Source organism: Penicillium citrinum, assembly GCF_028827155.1.
Source record: "Penicillium citrinum strain IBT 23319 chromosome Unknown utg000007l:1.0-2040159.0:1.0-2041076.0, whole genome shotgun sequence".
Classification (NCBI taxonomy): domain Eukaryota; kingdom Fungi; phylum Ascomycota; class Eurotiomycetes; order Eurotiales; family Aspergillaceae; genus Penicillium; species Penicillium citrinum.
The window spans coordinates 675,329-688,908 of record NW_026622692.1 but is presented as its reverse complement, the minus strand read 5'-3'; the positions used below and the strand labels follow the sequence as shown (position 1 = coordinate 688,908).

The 13,580-nt window shown below is 48.4% G+C and overlaps 2 protein-coding genes across 2 annotated transcripts; both read right to left on the bottom strand.

Moving 5' to 3' along the window:
• Positions 1–372: 372 nt before the first annotated feature.
• Positions 373–2,096, bottom strand: lcbA (serine C-palmitoyltransferase subunit lcbA; the record flags this gene model as incomplete). The annotated part of the gene is made up of 4 exons (XM_056646843.1): positions 373–555; positions 611–1,102; positions 1,166–1,676; positions 1,768–2,096. 4 exons carry the CDS (start codon positions 2,094–2,096, stop codon positions 373–375), a joined length of 1,515 nt encoding a protein of 504 aa, XP_056498394.1.
• Positions 2,097–2,640: 544 nt separating this feature from the next.
• N7469_007924 (1,3-beta-glucan synthase) lies at positions 2,641–8,601 on the bottom strand (the record flags this gene model as incomplete). The annotated part of the gene is made up of 3 exons (XM_056646842.1): positions 2,641–3,004; positions 3,058–8,361; positions 8,465–8,601. The coding sequence occupies 3 exons, from the start codon at positions 8,599–8,601 to the stop codon at positions 2,641–2,643; spliced, it is 5,805 nt and encodes a 1,934-aa protein (XP_056498393.1).
• Between the last annotated feature and the right edge of the window lie 4,979 nt (positions 8,602–13,580).

Below are 13,580 nucleotides of genomic sequence, written 5' to 3'. Positions count from 1 at the left end.
TAGCTATTATAGAGAAATAGGCTGGCTTAGTGTATCGGTCAATAGGAAAATGGACAAAAGATGCTTTTGAGCCGACCTCTTGGTACCGAAAAGCTGAAAAAGATAATAGTATTAAACAATCTAGAGCCATGCACGAATAGAATATGGATGCATCCTCAAATAAAAGAGTCGGAGGTGCAGTGCTGTACAGTGTAGCAGTAAAGATGCATATCAACAAGCAGATTAACAATACACAGGACGAAGAGACATTAGGTACGTAGGATGAGCGCCAAAGTCGGACAAAGGAGCCGGGGTCATCAAAGCATGAGGTGTGATTCGATGCCGTGGTCGAATTCAAAAAAGATGCCAGAGAGTCAATGCAAAAAGATGGATTTACTTCCTCTTGCTCAGGACCTTTGTGATGGCGTGGCGGATTATTGTGCCCGCCTTCTCAACCTCTTTTTTGGTCAGTCCGAGAGTAACGCAGACCTTTAGCCCAGCTGGCACGATCTGCTTCGGCTCGAAGTTGTCTTCTAGAGTCTTGAGACGGCTTATAAGAACACCATTGGCAAGGCACTGCACAGAGCTGTTAGTTAATTCGTTTTGTATACGGATTCTTTCTACCACTTACTTCATCAACGACATCTTGCAGAAGGAACTGCTGGTCGGTATATGAAAGCTTCTTCGAAGCAATTACTTCAGGCTTGAGAACCAAGATGAGAACGGGGTTCTCGATGGCGCTAGTGCAATAGACCCAGTCACTACGAGGATCCAATTGAGCGCGCATGATCTTGGTCATCTCCCGAAGTTGTGACACGGTCTCGGGGCTGTGCTGGAGGAGATTGATGGTCTCGCTAGCTGTAGTAGAGAGCAAGGCAGGGAGAGCAGCGGAGAAAGTGTAAGAAGCAGCAGAGATGCGCTGGTGATGCACGATCTCATCGGATCCAGCACAGAAACCACCACCTCCAACCAGAGGACCAGCTAATGAGCCAACAATCATATCGACCTCAGCAGCATCAACATTCTGATGCTCAGTGATACCGCGACCAGTGCGGCCTAGAACTCCAAAAGACCAGGTCTCGTCAAGGATGAGACGAAACTTGTACTTCAAACGCAACTCAATCTATACCACCTGTTAGCAACGAAAGGGTTCGGTGTTGAAGTAAATTCCACAATCCTCACTCACAATCTTGGGCAGATCCACCATATCACCGTAGGATTCGAACAAACCCTCAGTGATAATGAATCTCCGAGTCAGTGGCTTCCGAGCCTGCTCTTTGGTAACCTTGGCCAATACCCGCTCCAAGTCCTCCATGTCATTATGCTCATACCAGCGAACGATACTGCGCGAAATCTGGATACCCTTCCGAACGGCAAAACTAACCCCCTTATCCGCAACAATGATATCACCACGCTTCGAGAACGCAGGAATAACGCTAGAGATAGTCGAGAAAGCCTGAGAATACATGATACACGCAGCGGTACCGAGGAAAGACGAAATATCGGCCTCGGTCTTCATGTGTACATCCTGGGAACCATAGAAACCACGAGGACCACATGGTCCGACTCCGTAGTTGCGGAGGGTCTGAATAGCCTTCTCCTTGAGAGCCTCGTTGGTGTTGAAATTATAAAAATTGAGAGAGCTGAGGTTCGTCACGGTTCGGCCATTGGCGAGTTTTGATTTCGGTCCAACAGGTCTGCTCAACGAGGAAATTATCCGATTAGCATGTTATTCTACTCCTCCATTCTGCGAATGAGAGGGCGATTCCACATCCGATGATATCTTACCCAACAATCACTGCCCGCTTCTCAACCTCCATTTCTTCCAATGTCGTTGGTTTCCCAACCAGTGGCTCGGGCGTCCATTCATCTACAAGGTCATCGATTTCGTCCTCGGTCAATGGCACGACACCGGGTTTGGTAGAGTACTTGGGGGCAAGCAGGTAGCGAACGGCGAATAAAAAGAGGAAAAGCTCAACCGCGGATCGAATTGGATCATCTTGGTAACTGGATTTCACATATCGAAGAAAAATTGCTGAGCCAGGGACACGGTGGAAGAGGTTCGCGAGTTCGTGCATGTACTCGGACAGGAGACGTTGTGTCTCCTGGAGATCCATAATGGGCGGTGGAGCGGGGTGCGCTTCTGCCACTAAGACACCGATGAGAACGATTCCGGTGGCTAAGAAAGGTCAAAAGCGTGCCAACCCGGTAAATATTGTAGCGATGGTTTGCAGATAGTGTTTCGGGGGGCCGCGGGTGGATTGTAACAGGAACGAGGAAGTATCACGTGATGCCCGTGACATGTCAGCGCAAGCCTACACAGTGCAAAGGCCTAACTACAGATGGCGAAAAGTGCATAGTATCATTTTACAAGAATCGAAGGATCGGATTGAAGTGAAGCAATGCATATATTGTATTCCGTTAAGATGTAGGGAGGAGGCGAAGAAAACAAGCTATGAGAGTGGAAAACGAAGGTCAACAACCCCCCCTGGGCAATGGTAGAACCACTCTAATAGAAGTCATTCCACGCAAGCCATTAAGATCAACAATGCGCCGGTAATAGAAAGGAATGCAGCGAGTCTGACTAAAAAACACAAATGAGGAAAATGAAACGACAGAAACTTTGTACAGGCCAATTTTCATACACATGACGTGGGGTCTTTAGATCAGTTTGTATTGACCCCAGCTGCCAGAAGTTGTTGGGTTGCCACCTGATGAAGAGTGGTCCTGGAAAGCCTTGGGGAGGTTGGACCCAGTGTAGTAGGTTGCAGTGTCGTTCAGGCCATGGTCAATGGGCTGGAGAAGGAACATGGTGCTTGAGCTGACCTTCTGTGAAACACCAATGACGTCCCACAGTTGCTTGTTGATCGTCTGGTCGTAACCCATTCTCTTAACGATAAGAGGAGCGGCAATGAGAACGACGAAGATGACAAGCATGGTGAAATAGAGGATAGCGAAACGAACAACACGTCTCTTGCGAAGCTTGGACTGTTTGAGGGAGTAGATAGGCGGCCGGATTTGACGGCTAGACAATGTTAGTACATGAAGAACGAAGTAGCAAATGGGAAGAAAACGTACCTAGGGCGCAGCCAGAACAGAATCACAGAGTGGAACTTGTCAACATAAGGAATGGCCAGGACAGGCAGCATGAAGAACAAGATGATGTGACCCAGAACGAAATCGGCGGCGAAGTACCCAAGCTCGGTTATCTTGCAAAGGAATTCACGTCCAGGCTGGGACATCGAGTGCCAACCCATGTTGTACCACTTTCCTGTCCACCAGGCGATGTTGGACTGGTCGTGCTTGAATTCTCTGGTGAGTGCAAGCGAGATGATAAGCTTATAGAGGAAGCGTTGAATGGCCATCATCGCAATCAGACCAGATACTGTACGTGCCCAGTTGAAGGCCTCCAAGAGGAACAGAACAATGAAGAAGATGAGCAGGACGATGACGGCAATAGCGTGAGCTATACCGGCAAGGACAGCACCAAACTTCTTACAGCACATACTGAGGACAGGTCCCATACAGCAAGCCATGGCGAAGAACATTCCAGCGACACCAGCATTAATACCGACGGGTGCCAGGGCAACGATAACGATACGTGCAATTGCGTTCGGGGCAAACTGAGGGTTGTCACTGAACATCGTACGGGAGTTGATGTACAGGTACGGGACGAAGGTAGCGGCGAGGACGACAAGAGGGGCAATGATCTCACTAAAGAAGATATTGGTGATACGGGCCCTGGGCACATCACCAGATCCCTTCTCGGAAGGAACACCAAGAAGCTTTCGCTTGTATCCGGTGATACGGGTACGGGAAAGACGGCAGAAACCAATCCAAGATGAGGCATGGGATCGGGAGTTACCACGCGACAGCCAGCGAAGGTAGTCACGGTAATCAATGAAGAAGTCGTTCCAGGCGAACTGGTGGGGGTTGAACAGGAAGGGCGAGACGATCAGCGCCAGGAGTGACACCCAGAACCAAATGAGGGCAGGCGTCCACACAGTCGATGTGGAGAACAACAGCATCAGCAGCAGACGAGCACCCGCATAGATCGAAGGTCCGGCAAAACGCGAGTAAAGAACACCGAATGGAATACGTGCAGTGGCGAAACCACGACCAGTACCAATGTAACGGGCACCACCGAACGACAAGTTCTGGTGGACAGCATGAGCGTAAATCTGGCAGACGAACACTTCGAACATGAAGGAGAAGGAACCGAAGTGCTTAGCCAGACGAGTAGCCATGCGCCAAACACCGCGCTCAGTCAATTCTTGGACGGCAAGGGGAACGAAGGAAATGAAGAACACGATGAAAATGGAGATAACACAACGGTTGACCCAGTTGATAATGGGGGAGAGATCGGCACAGTAGGTTGGCTCCAACGGATCGGTGATAGGCAGGTCAGAGTTGTAACGGCAAGTGATAGTCTCGTGCTTGAGGGCACCAAGGTTGACCAGGACAAGCATGAACATCTGTACAGACAACATAATGAACATGTTGTTCAAGTGGAAACCAGGGTGAGCATAGTAGAAGGACAGGAAGCGGTCGAGAGGCAGTTGAGTACCGAGGTAATAGTACTCGCGAGACAACATCTGTTCACCCATACCAGTACCAATCTTGGTTGTGAAGTTAAGAATGGAGCCGAAACCCAAATCACGACCCTTACCGCACTGGAAGTACTCGCAATGCTTGATACGACCACCACGCAGAATAGCGTTCATACCCGCGTAGATATCCTCGTTCAGGTGGAGACCCTTCTGAGCCTTCGAGACACCACCACGAGTACACATGAAAGTAGCGTTCAGGAAATCAGGGTGACCATAATGCAGCTTACCACCAATTTGGGCAAGTGTACGTGCGAACAGGGTACCGAATGTTTGTTCCTTAGAAGCAGCAACATCACCAAGCACACCAATGCTCTCGGAGAAAATGTATTCACGGGCACCGAGGATAGCAACGGGATGGCTGTCAGGCGAGGGGATACCAGGGGTGTAGGGCGAGACATTGTCAGTGGTAAGTTCCTCGAACTCAGCAAGGACACTGCGGATTTTCAAACATTCCTCCAGGTAGTTATCCTGGTTGGCATCGATCAACTGGATGTATTCACCGCGGTAGAAGATGATAGCATGGTTCTGGTTGTCGGATTTACCATCACCAAGAATGGGGTTACCGGACAGCTGAATGCGGAACTTAGGCTTGCGCATACCGTTCTCGAGCAGTTCACAGTGACCATCGATCAGGGAGGAGTACAGACGGGGCTCCTCGCCTTCGGCGACAGCGGGCTCTTCGTCAAGATATGCAATCTGGAGATCGGGGTAGGCACGGAGGAGGAATTCAGTGTTCTCGCGCTCGTCCTTGTTGAACTTGGCATAACGCTGCATGGAGACACAGATACGGAACTTGCGGCGGGCCATACGCTCGAGCTCGCGCTCCAGCTTCTCGGAGTTTCCACCAAACATTTGGACGACTTCAGGGTTCTCGACGCGGTACAGCAATTTGATAGCTCGGCTGTAGTTCATGAAGCCAGAAACTGTTCTGTACAGGGTTTGGGAGCGAAGGGAAGCCCAGATGCGGGTACGCAAGGTGTACTCGGGAGCAGCAGACTTGAAACCAATGCAGTAGAAGGGTAGATCATCGATCTTGCTCTTTGCGACATCCTTTTCGCTCTTCTCGTTGTAGTCACCGTTCATCTGAGAGGTCTCATCGGCCAGAATCTTGGTGTCCTTGACGAAGCAATCCCACTCGTGAGGATGAAGCTGCTTGAGGTATTCAAGAAGAGTGACACGGGAGTAGGGCTCATCCTCACGAATAATCTCACGAAGCGAGAGAAGAATCTTCTCGCTGTAGTGAGGGATCAGGACACTGAAGGTAGGCATGTTGTCGACAGGCAGAGGCTCAGGCATAGGAGTGGACAAAGACTGGGCGAAGAAAGAGATACGACGCTCGGCTTCACTTCCAGCGGGGAAGAACTCAGTCTTGAAAGACTGGTCCTCCTGGGAGACGAAGAAAGTCGGGGCACGCAGAGTACGCTTTCCTTCCTGCTCAGAGGGAACCTGGTGGTACAGCAGCTTCTGGACATGGTCAATTGCCAACAGGTGCTCACGGTACATGGAAATGATGATAGCATTCCAAACCTGGGAAATGAGAACCTTGGGCTTATATTTGATTTCCATGTCGGTCGTGGCGAGAACCTTAGAGTAGATACGCTTGGGCAGACGAGAGAAGATGTTGCGCCAAGGCGACCAGATAGACACACCCAGGTAGAAAGAACGGGCCACGGAGAAGATGGTGTTGCAAATAATGTACCAGAGATAACTGTCCAGGAAGAACAGAGTCAAGTCCATGAAGAACATCAGACCCAGAAGGATCTGAGGTTGCTTGTGGCAGAGTTTGTTGGTAGCCCAAACGACACCAGTGCACTGATGGATTGTCATGGGAGACAAGATACGAATGGGGTCCTTGAATGACAGAGTCAGGAAGAAATAAGACTCAGCAAGCTTAGCACCAAAAACACAGACCCAGAGACCGAACGACATCCACATGTCGTTTCCGTGTAGGCGAGGGAAACTGGCAGTGAATGTCTGGCTAGCAACATACTGCCGACCGTGCTTCTTCATGTAGTTGCCGAACATAGCACCAAGAGGCATGATGGCAAAGAAGATAGCAGTGAAGAGGGCAATGACGAAGTGGACGATTCCGAGCGCTAGACCAATTGGCTTTCTCGAGCTCTCGGGGAACAGGTTGATGAAGCCGAAGATGATGACACCGGGGACCAAGTTGACGATAAAGACACCGAGAAGGAAGAAAAAGCGCTTGCGAAGGTGTTGCGCACCAGCCCATCGGCGGGGGACATACAACCACTCACAGATGGTAGCGAAGATCTGAATGAACGCGGCCAGAGCACCACCGAAGCCAACAGCGGCGAGGTATTTATAGTTTTCAGGCTTGTTATCGACCTGCTGTTGGTAGTTGTGGACATAAAGAGAAGGGGCGTTGTAAGCAGTGAAGAACCAGAAAGAGCACAAGTGAATAACCCAGATACGATTGAAGTTGGTAACCATGTGGAACCAAGATCGAACCTCCTTGTAGGTCTTGAAGAAGGCCTTGTCCCAAAGAACATCCTTCAGCTTCGGCCAACGCTCTGCAGGAGGGATGTCCACCAGGCGGGTCTTGTCCTCGAAGTGGATACGCTCGATACCCTCTGGGTACCAGAAAAGCTGGTTCATATCATCGTATCCGATGACTTCGTTGTGATCGCGCTCGCGCTTCACGTACTTGCCATCCAGGATCTCATATCCCTGGTCACGGCAGTACTGGTAGAGCGGCGTGATAATGTCGTTAAGATAAGTGAATTCCTCCACTGGCTCAACACGGGCCTGGCACTCGGGCGAAGAGTAGTAGTCATCGGCGCACTTGAAAATGAAACAAATGCACTCGGGCAAGAAACGGACCTGGTTGGCTTCACCCCAAATCAGGAGGTACAACGCGATTTGACGAGCACGGTCGTGCTGCGACATCCGGTTCATGCGAGACTTCCAGCGGTATTCGGCAGCCTCCAGGCTGTTATCACCCTCTAGAGCGTCCAGAGTTTCCTCCTCGTTCTCCGGATTCTGCTTGGCAGCCTTCTGGGCAGCTTTGCGGGCTTTCCGGGTCTTGCGGTCTGCCTTGCCAAGTTTCATGTTGGCAAAACCCACTGCATCGTCCAGATCCAGATGGGCAGCGAAGTACCAACGGCGGTAGTTGGCATTGTGACCACCGATATAGTCGGCATGAAGCGACAGAAGGGCCTGGTTGGGGGTCATACGAGAAGCTCTCGAGTCGAGCAGAGTCATCATATGGTCGTACATGTTGCGCATGCTGTCACGCTGGAAACCAAACTTATTGACGAGATCGAGGAAAATATCCTCAAGCTCCTCTTTGGAGAGGGGAATCTGACCATCGGCAGTCCAGGCCGGATAGGGCTCCCGCGAACGCTGGCCAGCCGGCAACGCGTTTCCATAGTCCATGCCATACACGGGCGTAGAGGCTCCTGATGAACGGTTTCCACCGTAGGAGACCTGAGATGAAGGAGGGCGGTATCCACCGTAGCTACGACCGCCATACTGGCTGTCAGCGTATCCATAGCTGTTGTACCGTTCGTCACCTCGGCCATAATAATCCATATCAGCAGCACGAGCGGTCTCGGATCTCATGGTGAAGTCGCTGAAAGTCTCGGAGTCCTCCTCTGAATCATGTCCGCGTCGACCACGGCCATATCCTCCTTGGTCATAGTACTGATCCCCATAGTACTCATCCTGGTGGCCGCCTTCGTAGTATCCACCATCAGCGTAGCCTTGTCCAGCGTGGCCAGCGTGAGCACCATCGGCTCCGTAGTAACCACTGCAAGTAGAAAAAGGATAATCGTCAGCTGTGTTCTCAAAACAGGCACATCCTCGAATACTCATTCGAGAGGTGAGGGGTTCGTATTGCATGTAGTCCATACCCTTGGTCATAGTATCCATCATCATATCCCTGATGGTCGTAGTATCCCTGGGCGTGGTCATCCTGATAATAGGAATCCCCATGGCCTGCAGGGTGGCCGTAGCCGTCATCATAATGGCCTTGTTGATAGCCAGACATGACGTGGCAATCGCGATCGAAAACTTGATGAGAGCTCTACAGCAGTCCAGGGGATGTTAGCCTATCTCCATCTCTATACAATAATCATCAATAGTATCCCAGGAGATCTTTACCTCAACGGCGACCCATGCACAATATTAGGTATGATAAGAGTGTATTGATTATTGCAGCATCGACAAGAAGGGAGTGTAGGGGCGTCGCGGTCCGTCACGAGCGTTGAACAGGGATAGTCGAGCGCGAAGTCCGGATTTCTACGAGTCTCAAACTCGATAGAAAATCGATCTTCTCGTTTTTGTCTTTTTTGAATTCTAACGAAGGGAACGGGACCGGCGAATAAGTCCAGTGATGAAGATAAAACCCCAATAGGAAAGAGCGAGTGGGAAATTGAAAGCAAAAAAAAAAAACGCAACTTCCCTCAAAGACTTTCTTGTCCACGCAAAAAGGGGGGGGCAAACGAAAGTCGAGGGGGGAAGGAGGGGGGGGTTGGAAGAAGCAAGAGCGAAGGGAAGGGAAAGAGTCGTCAAAGGAAGAGAAGAAGAGGAGAGAGGAGAGTTTCGGGGGAGACGAAAAAAGGTTGGCCAGAAAAGAATTGCGGTTATTTTGGGAATTGCCTTTTGGGGGGGGGAAGGAAAGGGAATGGATGCAGGCCAATTTACGGTCACCGTACAACTGATACACAAAAAGAAGGTACACGTATGCAGGTCAACAGGTACCAAGTACTTTTTATTTGTGTGGGGTCCACACCACTCAACGGGGTATCCGAGACTCTCCTTGTTGAAAACTTAAGGGGATGTCTGTACGGTAAATATACGGTATGTATACAAACACACCCAACAGAAGATCCCAGATATGTATGTATTAAACTCCTCCTCTAGTAAACTTGGGACATCCACAAAGAACAACTGTTTACACATACAATACCACCTTTCATGGCCACACCTGGACACGATCTATCCACTTAGCTATCAGCCAATGATAGTTTCACTGGCTGCACCGGAATCCAAGGGAATTGCGACGGCCCCTGAAACCCGCTCCACCGTGCATGGCAGGTAACGAATGGGAAGACACGATATGGCCAGCGCAGATACCATGCTGCTCCGCTCGCCTGATTTGTTCGTGCCTTGTTATGGTCTACTGGCATGCAGGGATAAGTGTGGATTTGTTTTTCATTCCTCGTTACTATGTACTCTCGCTCATTTACAGAAACTGTGCACAGCGGAGGGCGGCGGAAGCAGTCTCAATATGAAGTACATACTATGTATCAAGGCTGGCTGCTGGCTGCCGTGGCTGTTGGCCACAGCATTGACCAGATTCACTACTCTGCAGCTATCCACCAGCCCCATAATTTTAGAGATTCCCATGGCTCCCCCCCATCACCCACACACTTTGCAATTCGAATTCTCTCCTCTCTGCTTGTTGATCGACCAGTCCCTTTGCTTTTTAGGGCTTACTTTTCGTTCGTCGTGACAAGGACTGTATTAGATGAGCATAGATTTTCCACGCTAACAACTTAATTTGCCACCGCAAGGGTAAGATTGTCTCAAAATTGTACTGCGGTCACTGGTTCCCTCTTTGCTATCTCTCCACCCATCATCCTCTGAGTGGAGGACCTCCAAACTGGTTGTGCTCTTGAACTCAATCGCTAGTCTGCCGAATTTCGCTTAGAACAGTTCTTAAAAATAGATTACCATTCATGTGTATTCTAACTATATCACATACAGTAGTTTTCTACTTATATAGTTATACATAGTATTGTAGTGGTTTGATAATAACTAACCAACTAAACACTTATGGTCGAAATAAATATATATATAGACATAGCATGTCCCAACATGGAGGTCCATGTTACTCGGAGTAACCTTACTCCATGCATTATAAAAGTACTTTTTTTTACTACTAAATACTGTCTCCTGAGTAGTACTCAGTAGATAGTGTTTATATAGTAACACATTGTCGGTACAATTAGGAGTGCACTTTGCTGGCGTAATCCGTAAGCGCCCATGAATAAATATATACGTATATATTTGTAGTGTACATAGTACTACTATAGTGGCCCACTAGTATACCATGTAGCTAATCAACATTAACTGCACCAGTATAGGAAGGCTCTTATGTCAAGATTACGGAATGACGAACTGAGCGGCAGCTTGAATTTCTCTCAACGATATTTACTACTAGGTACAGTATATACTCAGTTCATAATTAGAGCGTGGACGCTTTAAACATGTTATTGATGTCCCACATCAACCATTGACTACCACTGCCATCCTTATCTCTATTACCAGTAACTTGAAACTTGACAGTATAACTACGAACTTATATAGAATAGTTAGAGTAGTCTAAGTACAACAGCAAGAGCAAGCCCTTTACACAGCGACATTATAAATCGTCGGCATTAACTCTTTGACACAGTACATAGTACAGAACACAATACACACTAAACTCGTACCCTTGTATTCAAGTTGTAAGTACTCCGTACTTTGTACAGTACATACATACATACACTGCCCTCGGTCGATCTCCACCGTTGGACCTAGCCTTTGCCTGTGTCCACCCAGTGGAGCGCCCGATTGCTTCTATTCTGATTTGGAGTCTCGAATGGCTTCTCCTGACCGGGGGTCGTGCGACTGCTGCATACGCAACGGCCTGCGCAAGTCACAGATAATAGTACTCCGTACGCAAAAGTGCTTTAGTATATCCGAATAATTATATTACAAGTTCGAATATGGAGTGAATCTCGTCTACAGTACATATGTTAGTACTGCCCCGGAATTAAGTTTACACGGTCACGGTAGCCCGTCAACTTGCAATCTTGCGATGTACCTACCATGTACACGCTACAATATATTCTACATCACCCCCCCTTATACCCGACGCATTCATCCTGCACCACCTGGCGCAGGAACAGACATATGTACGGAGTAGATGCGACCATTTTCATCCTGAAGAAGACCCCTGACAGCCTTGGAGACTCCCTCGGTCCAACATTAACTGGAGGGATCGCCCCCAAAAATAACCTGTCTTCCATCGGTCTTCGAAAGGTCTAGTCAACGATCGCTTGCCAGCGGACTCGGTCTAGTGTTGCAAGTTTATGGTATGGACCCGCTTGCGTTCATTACCGGTCGTATTAGCCCTGATTGCGCCCTTCTCTATCTCTGAATTGGGCTTAAGTGTGGCTGGAATCGCTGGAGTACCGATATTTCATTTTGAGAAGGCTGATCCTGCCAACTTTTTTTTGGCTGGTGGGTGGTGGCTGAATTGTGGATGCAGCTATCTTGGATAGGATGTCCCCGGCCTTCACTGGTGTCAAGTTAAGCATCCACTCACTTCGTGCTCTGTACTGTAATTGTACCATGTATGTGTGTACTCCGTACAAATTGGACCTGTTCGAAATTGCCACTCTGATCTCTGATATTCATACGGCTTACTCCGTACTCTAAACTCAGGATTCAGATTCTCAGCACTTTTACTAATCAGGGGGGGCTGTGCCCGAACGGACCGTCCCCTACCCACATTCTGGCTTCAAACGTGATAGGAAGCCAATCAGTGTAGCGTGGTGCCTGTTAGCAACAGGGTTGTACAGTATGTACCTTTCGGATGGGTACTGTACATATCAAGGTAATATGTAATGCACATCTGTAGGTTATGTTCTATGAGAAAGAAGGGATGGTAGAACACCTCACATTTCATATGCTCTGCATTCTGTATATCTACATAGAGAGTAGCGTGGCCAGTTTGATCTCAGATCGTGAAACATCCGATATTAGTTTTATTCGGAACTTAGATTCACACATTGTCCGTATACAATCTAGAGTGATTGTGTCATAGACTATATACATACGCCATTTACCTCGAAATTATATTACTACATAGATGGTATTGTTCCCCAATTGGGCATTGAACAAAAGAAAAATCGATGCGCTCTGTAATTGATAGTTGACACAACTCCATGCTGTACAGGATATGTACAGGATATCGGTCTAGTAGACAGTGCCTTTTTCCATACCTTCCAGCCTCATCTGAATCCTCCGATGTGTTGATCCTTGGCAGGCAAGGGATTGATCGTCGCGGTGGGCACCATCGCGGAATGGAGAGGTCTTTGCTACAGACAGTGGCGAGGAACGTCGATCCACACAGACTAGGGGTTCTTCGGCGAAGCTTTGCTGTTGGATTCCCATGATCCGGGAACTCATTCCCTGCCCACTCTATGTACATCTATGTACCTTTTTACCTAGCCATCTGGTATTTTCTGCAGCCACTGCATGCTGCCGTGCAAAGTTGTGCATCATCCTCGCGTCGACTCTGTTCCTACAGACCGTCTTTACAGGTTAGATTCAGAGCCTAGAGCCTTTTTCATGTAGAACAGTCCGAACTTTCTTTAGGATTATCCTGAGTCATGTCTGTCATTTGACGCCTGTGGCTTTCCATTGCTGTGAATTAAGATTGTGATGTGACGCGTACTAACTACGGTACATACGGTAGTACATCTGTAACTGCCAACTACCACTGTAGAGTAACTAGCCCGTACCGAGGTAGTATTCAGAACTTTTCGAGATATCTGTTTCGAAAGCCAATTTGTTTATTAATACATCAATCCATAAACAACCTATACTAAGCGTTCACCAGTGTTTGATTGTAGTTTTGAATGAGGTCCCACGGTCACTGTTCGTTTCAGCTTGTGTGGGTCGAGCGTGAGCGCTCCAGGCTAGAGGTTTATATACAACCCATGGATAGTAGTATAAAGGACTAGATTAGTACCTAACTGCTACTAGTAGAAAATTGAAAAATATCATACAGCTACTGAGATCCCGGAACTAGTAGTTCCGGGATCTCAGATGTGTTAGTAACACATCTATCAGACCAGCCATCTGTATATAAATTCACTTGTCTAGGACGATAGCCGAACATGCAACTCCGCACCTCAGATCTCAAAGAGTACAGAGATCGCATCTGATATGTGATAGTTTGTATCTATCTAC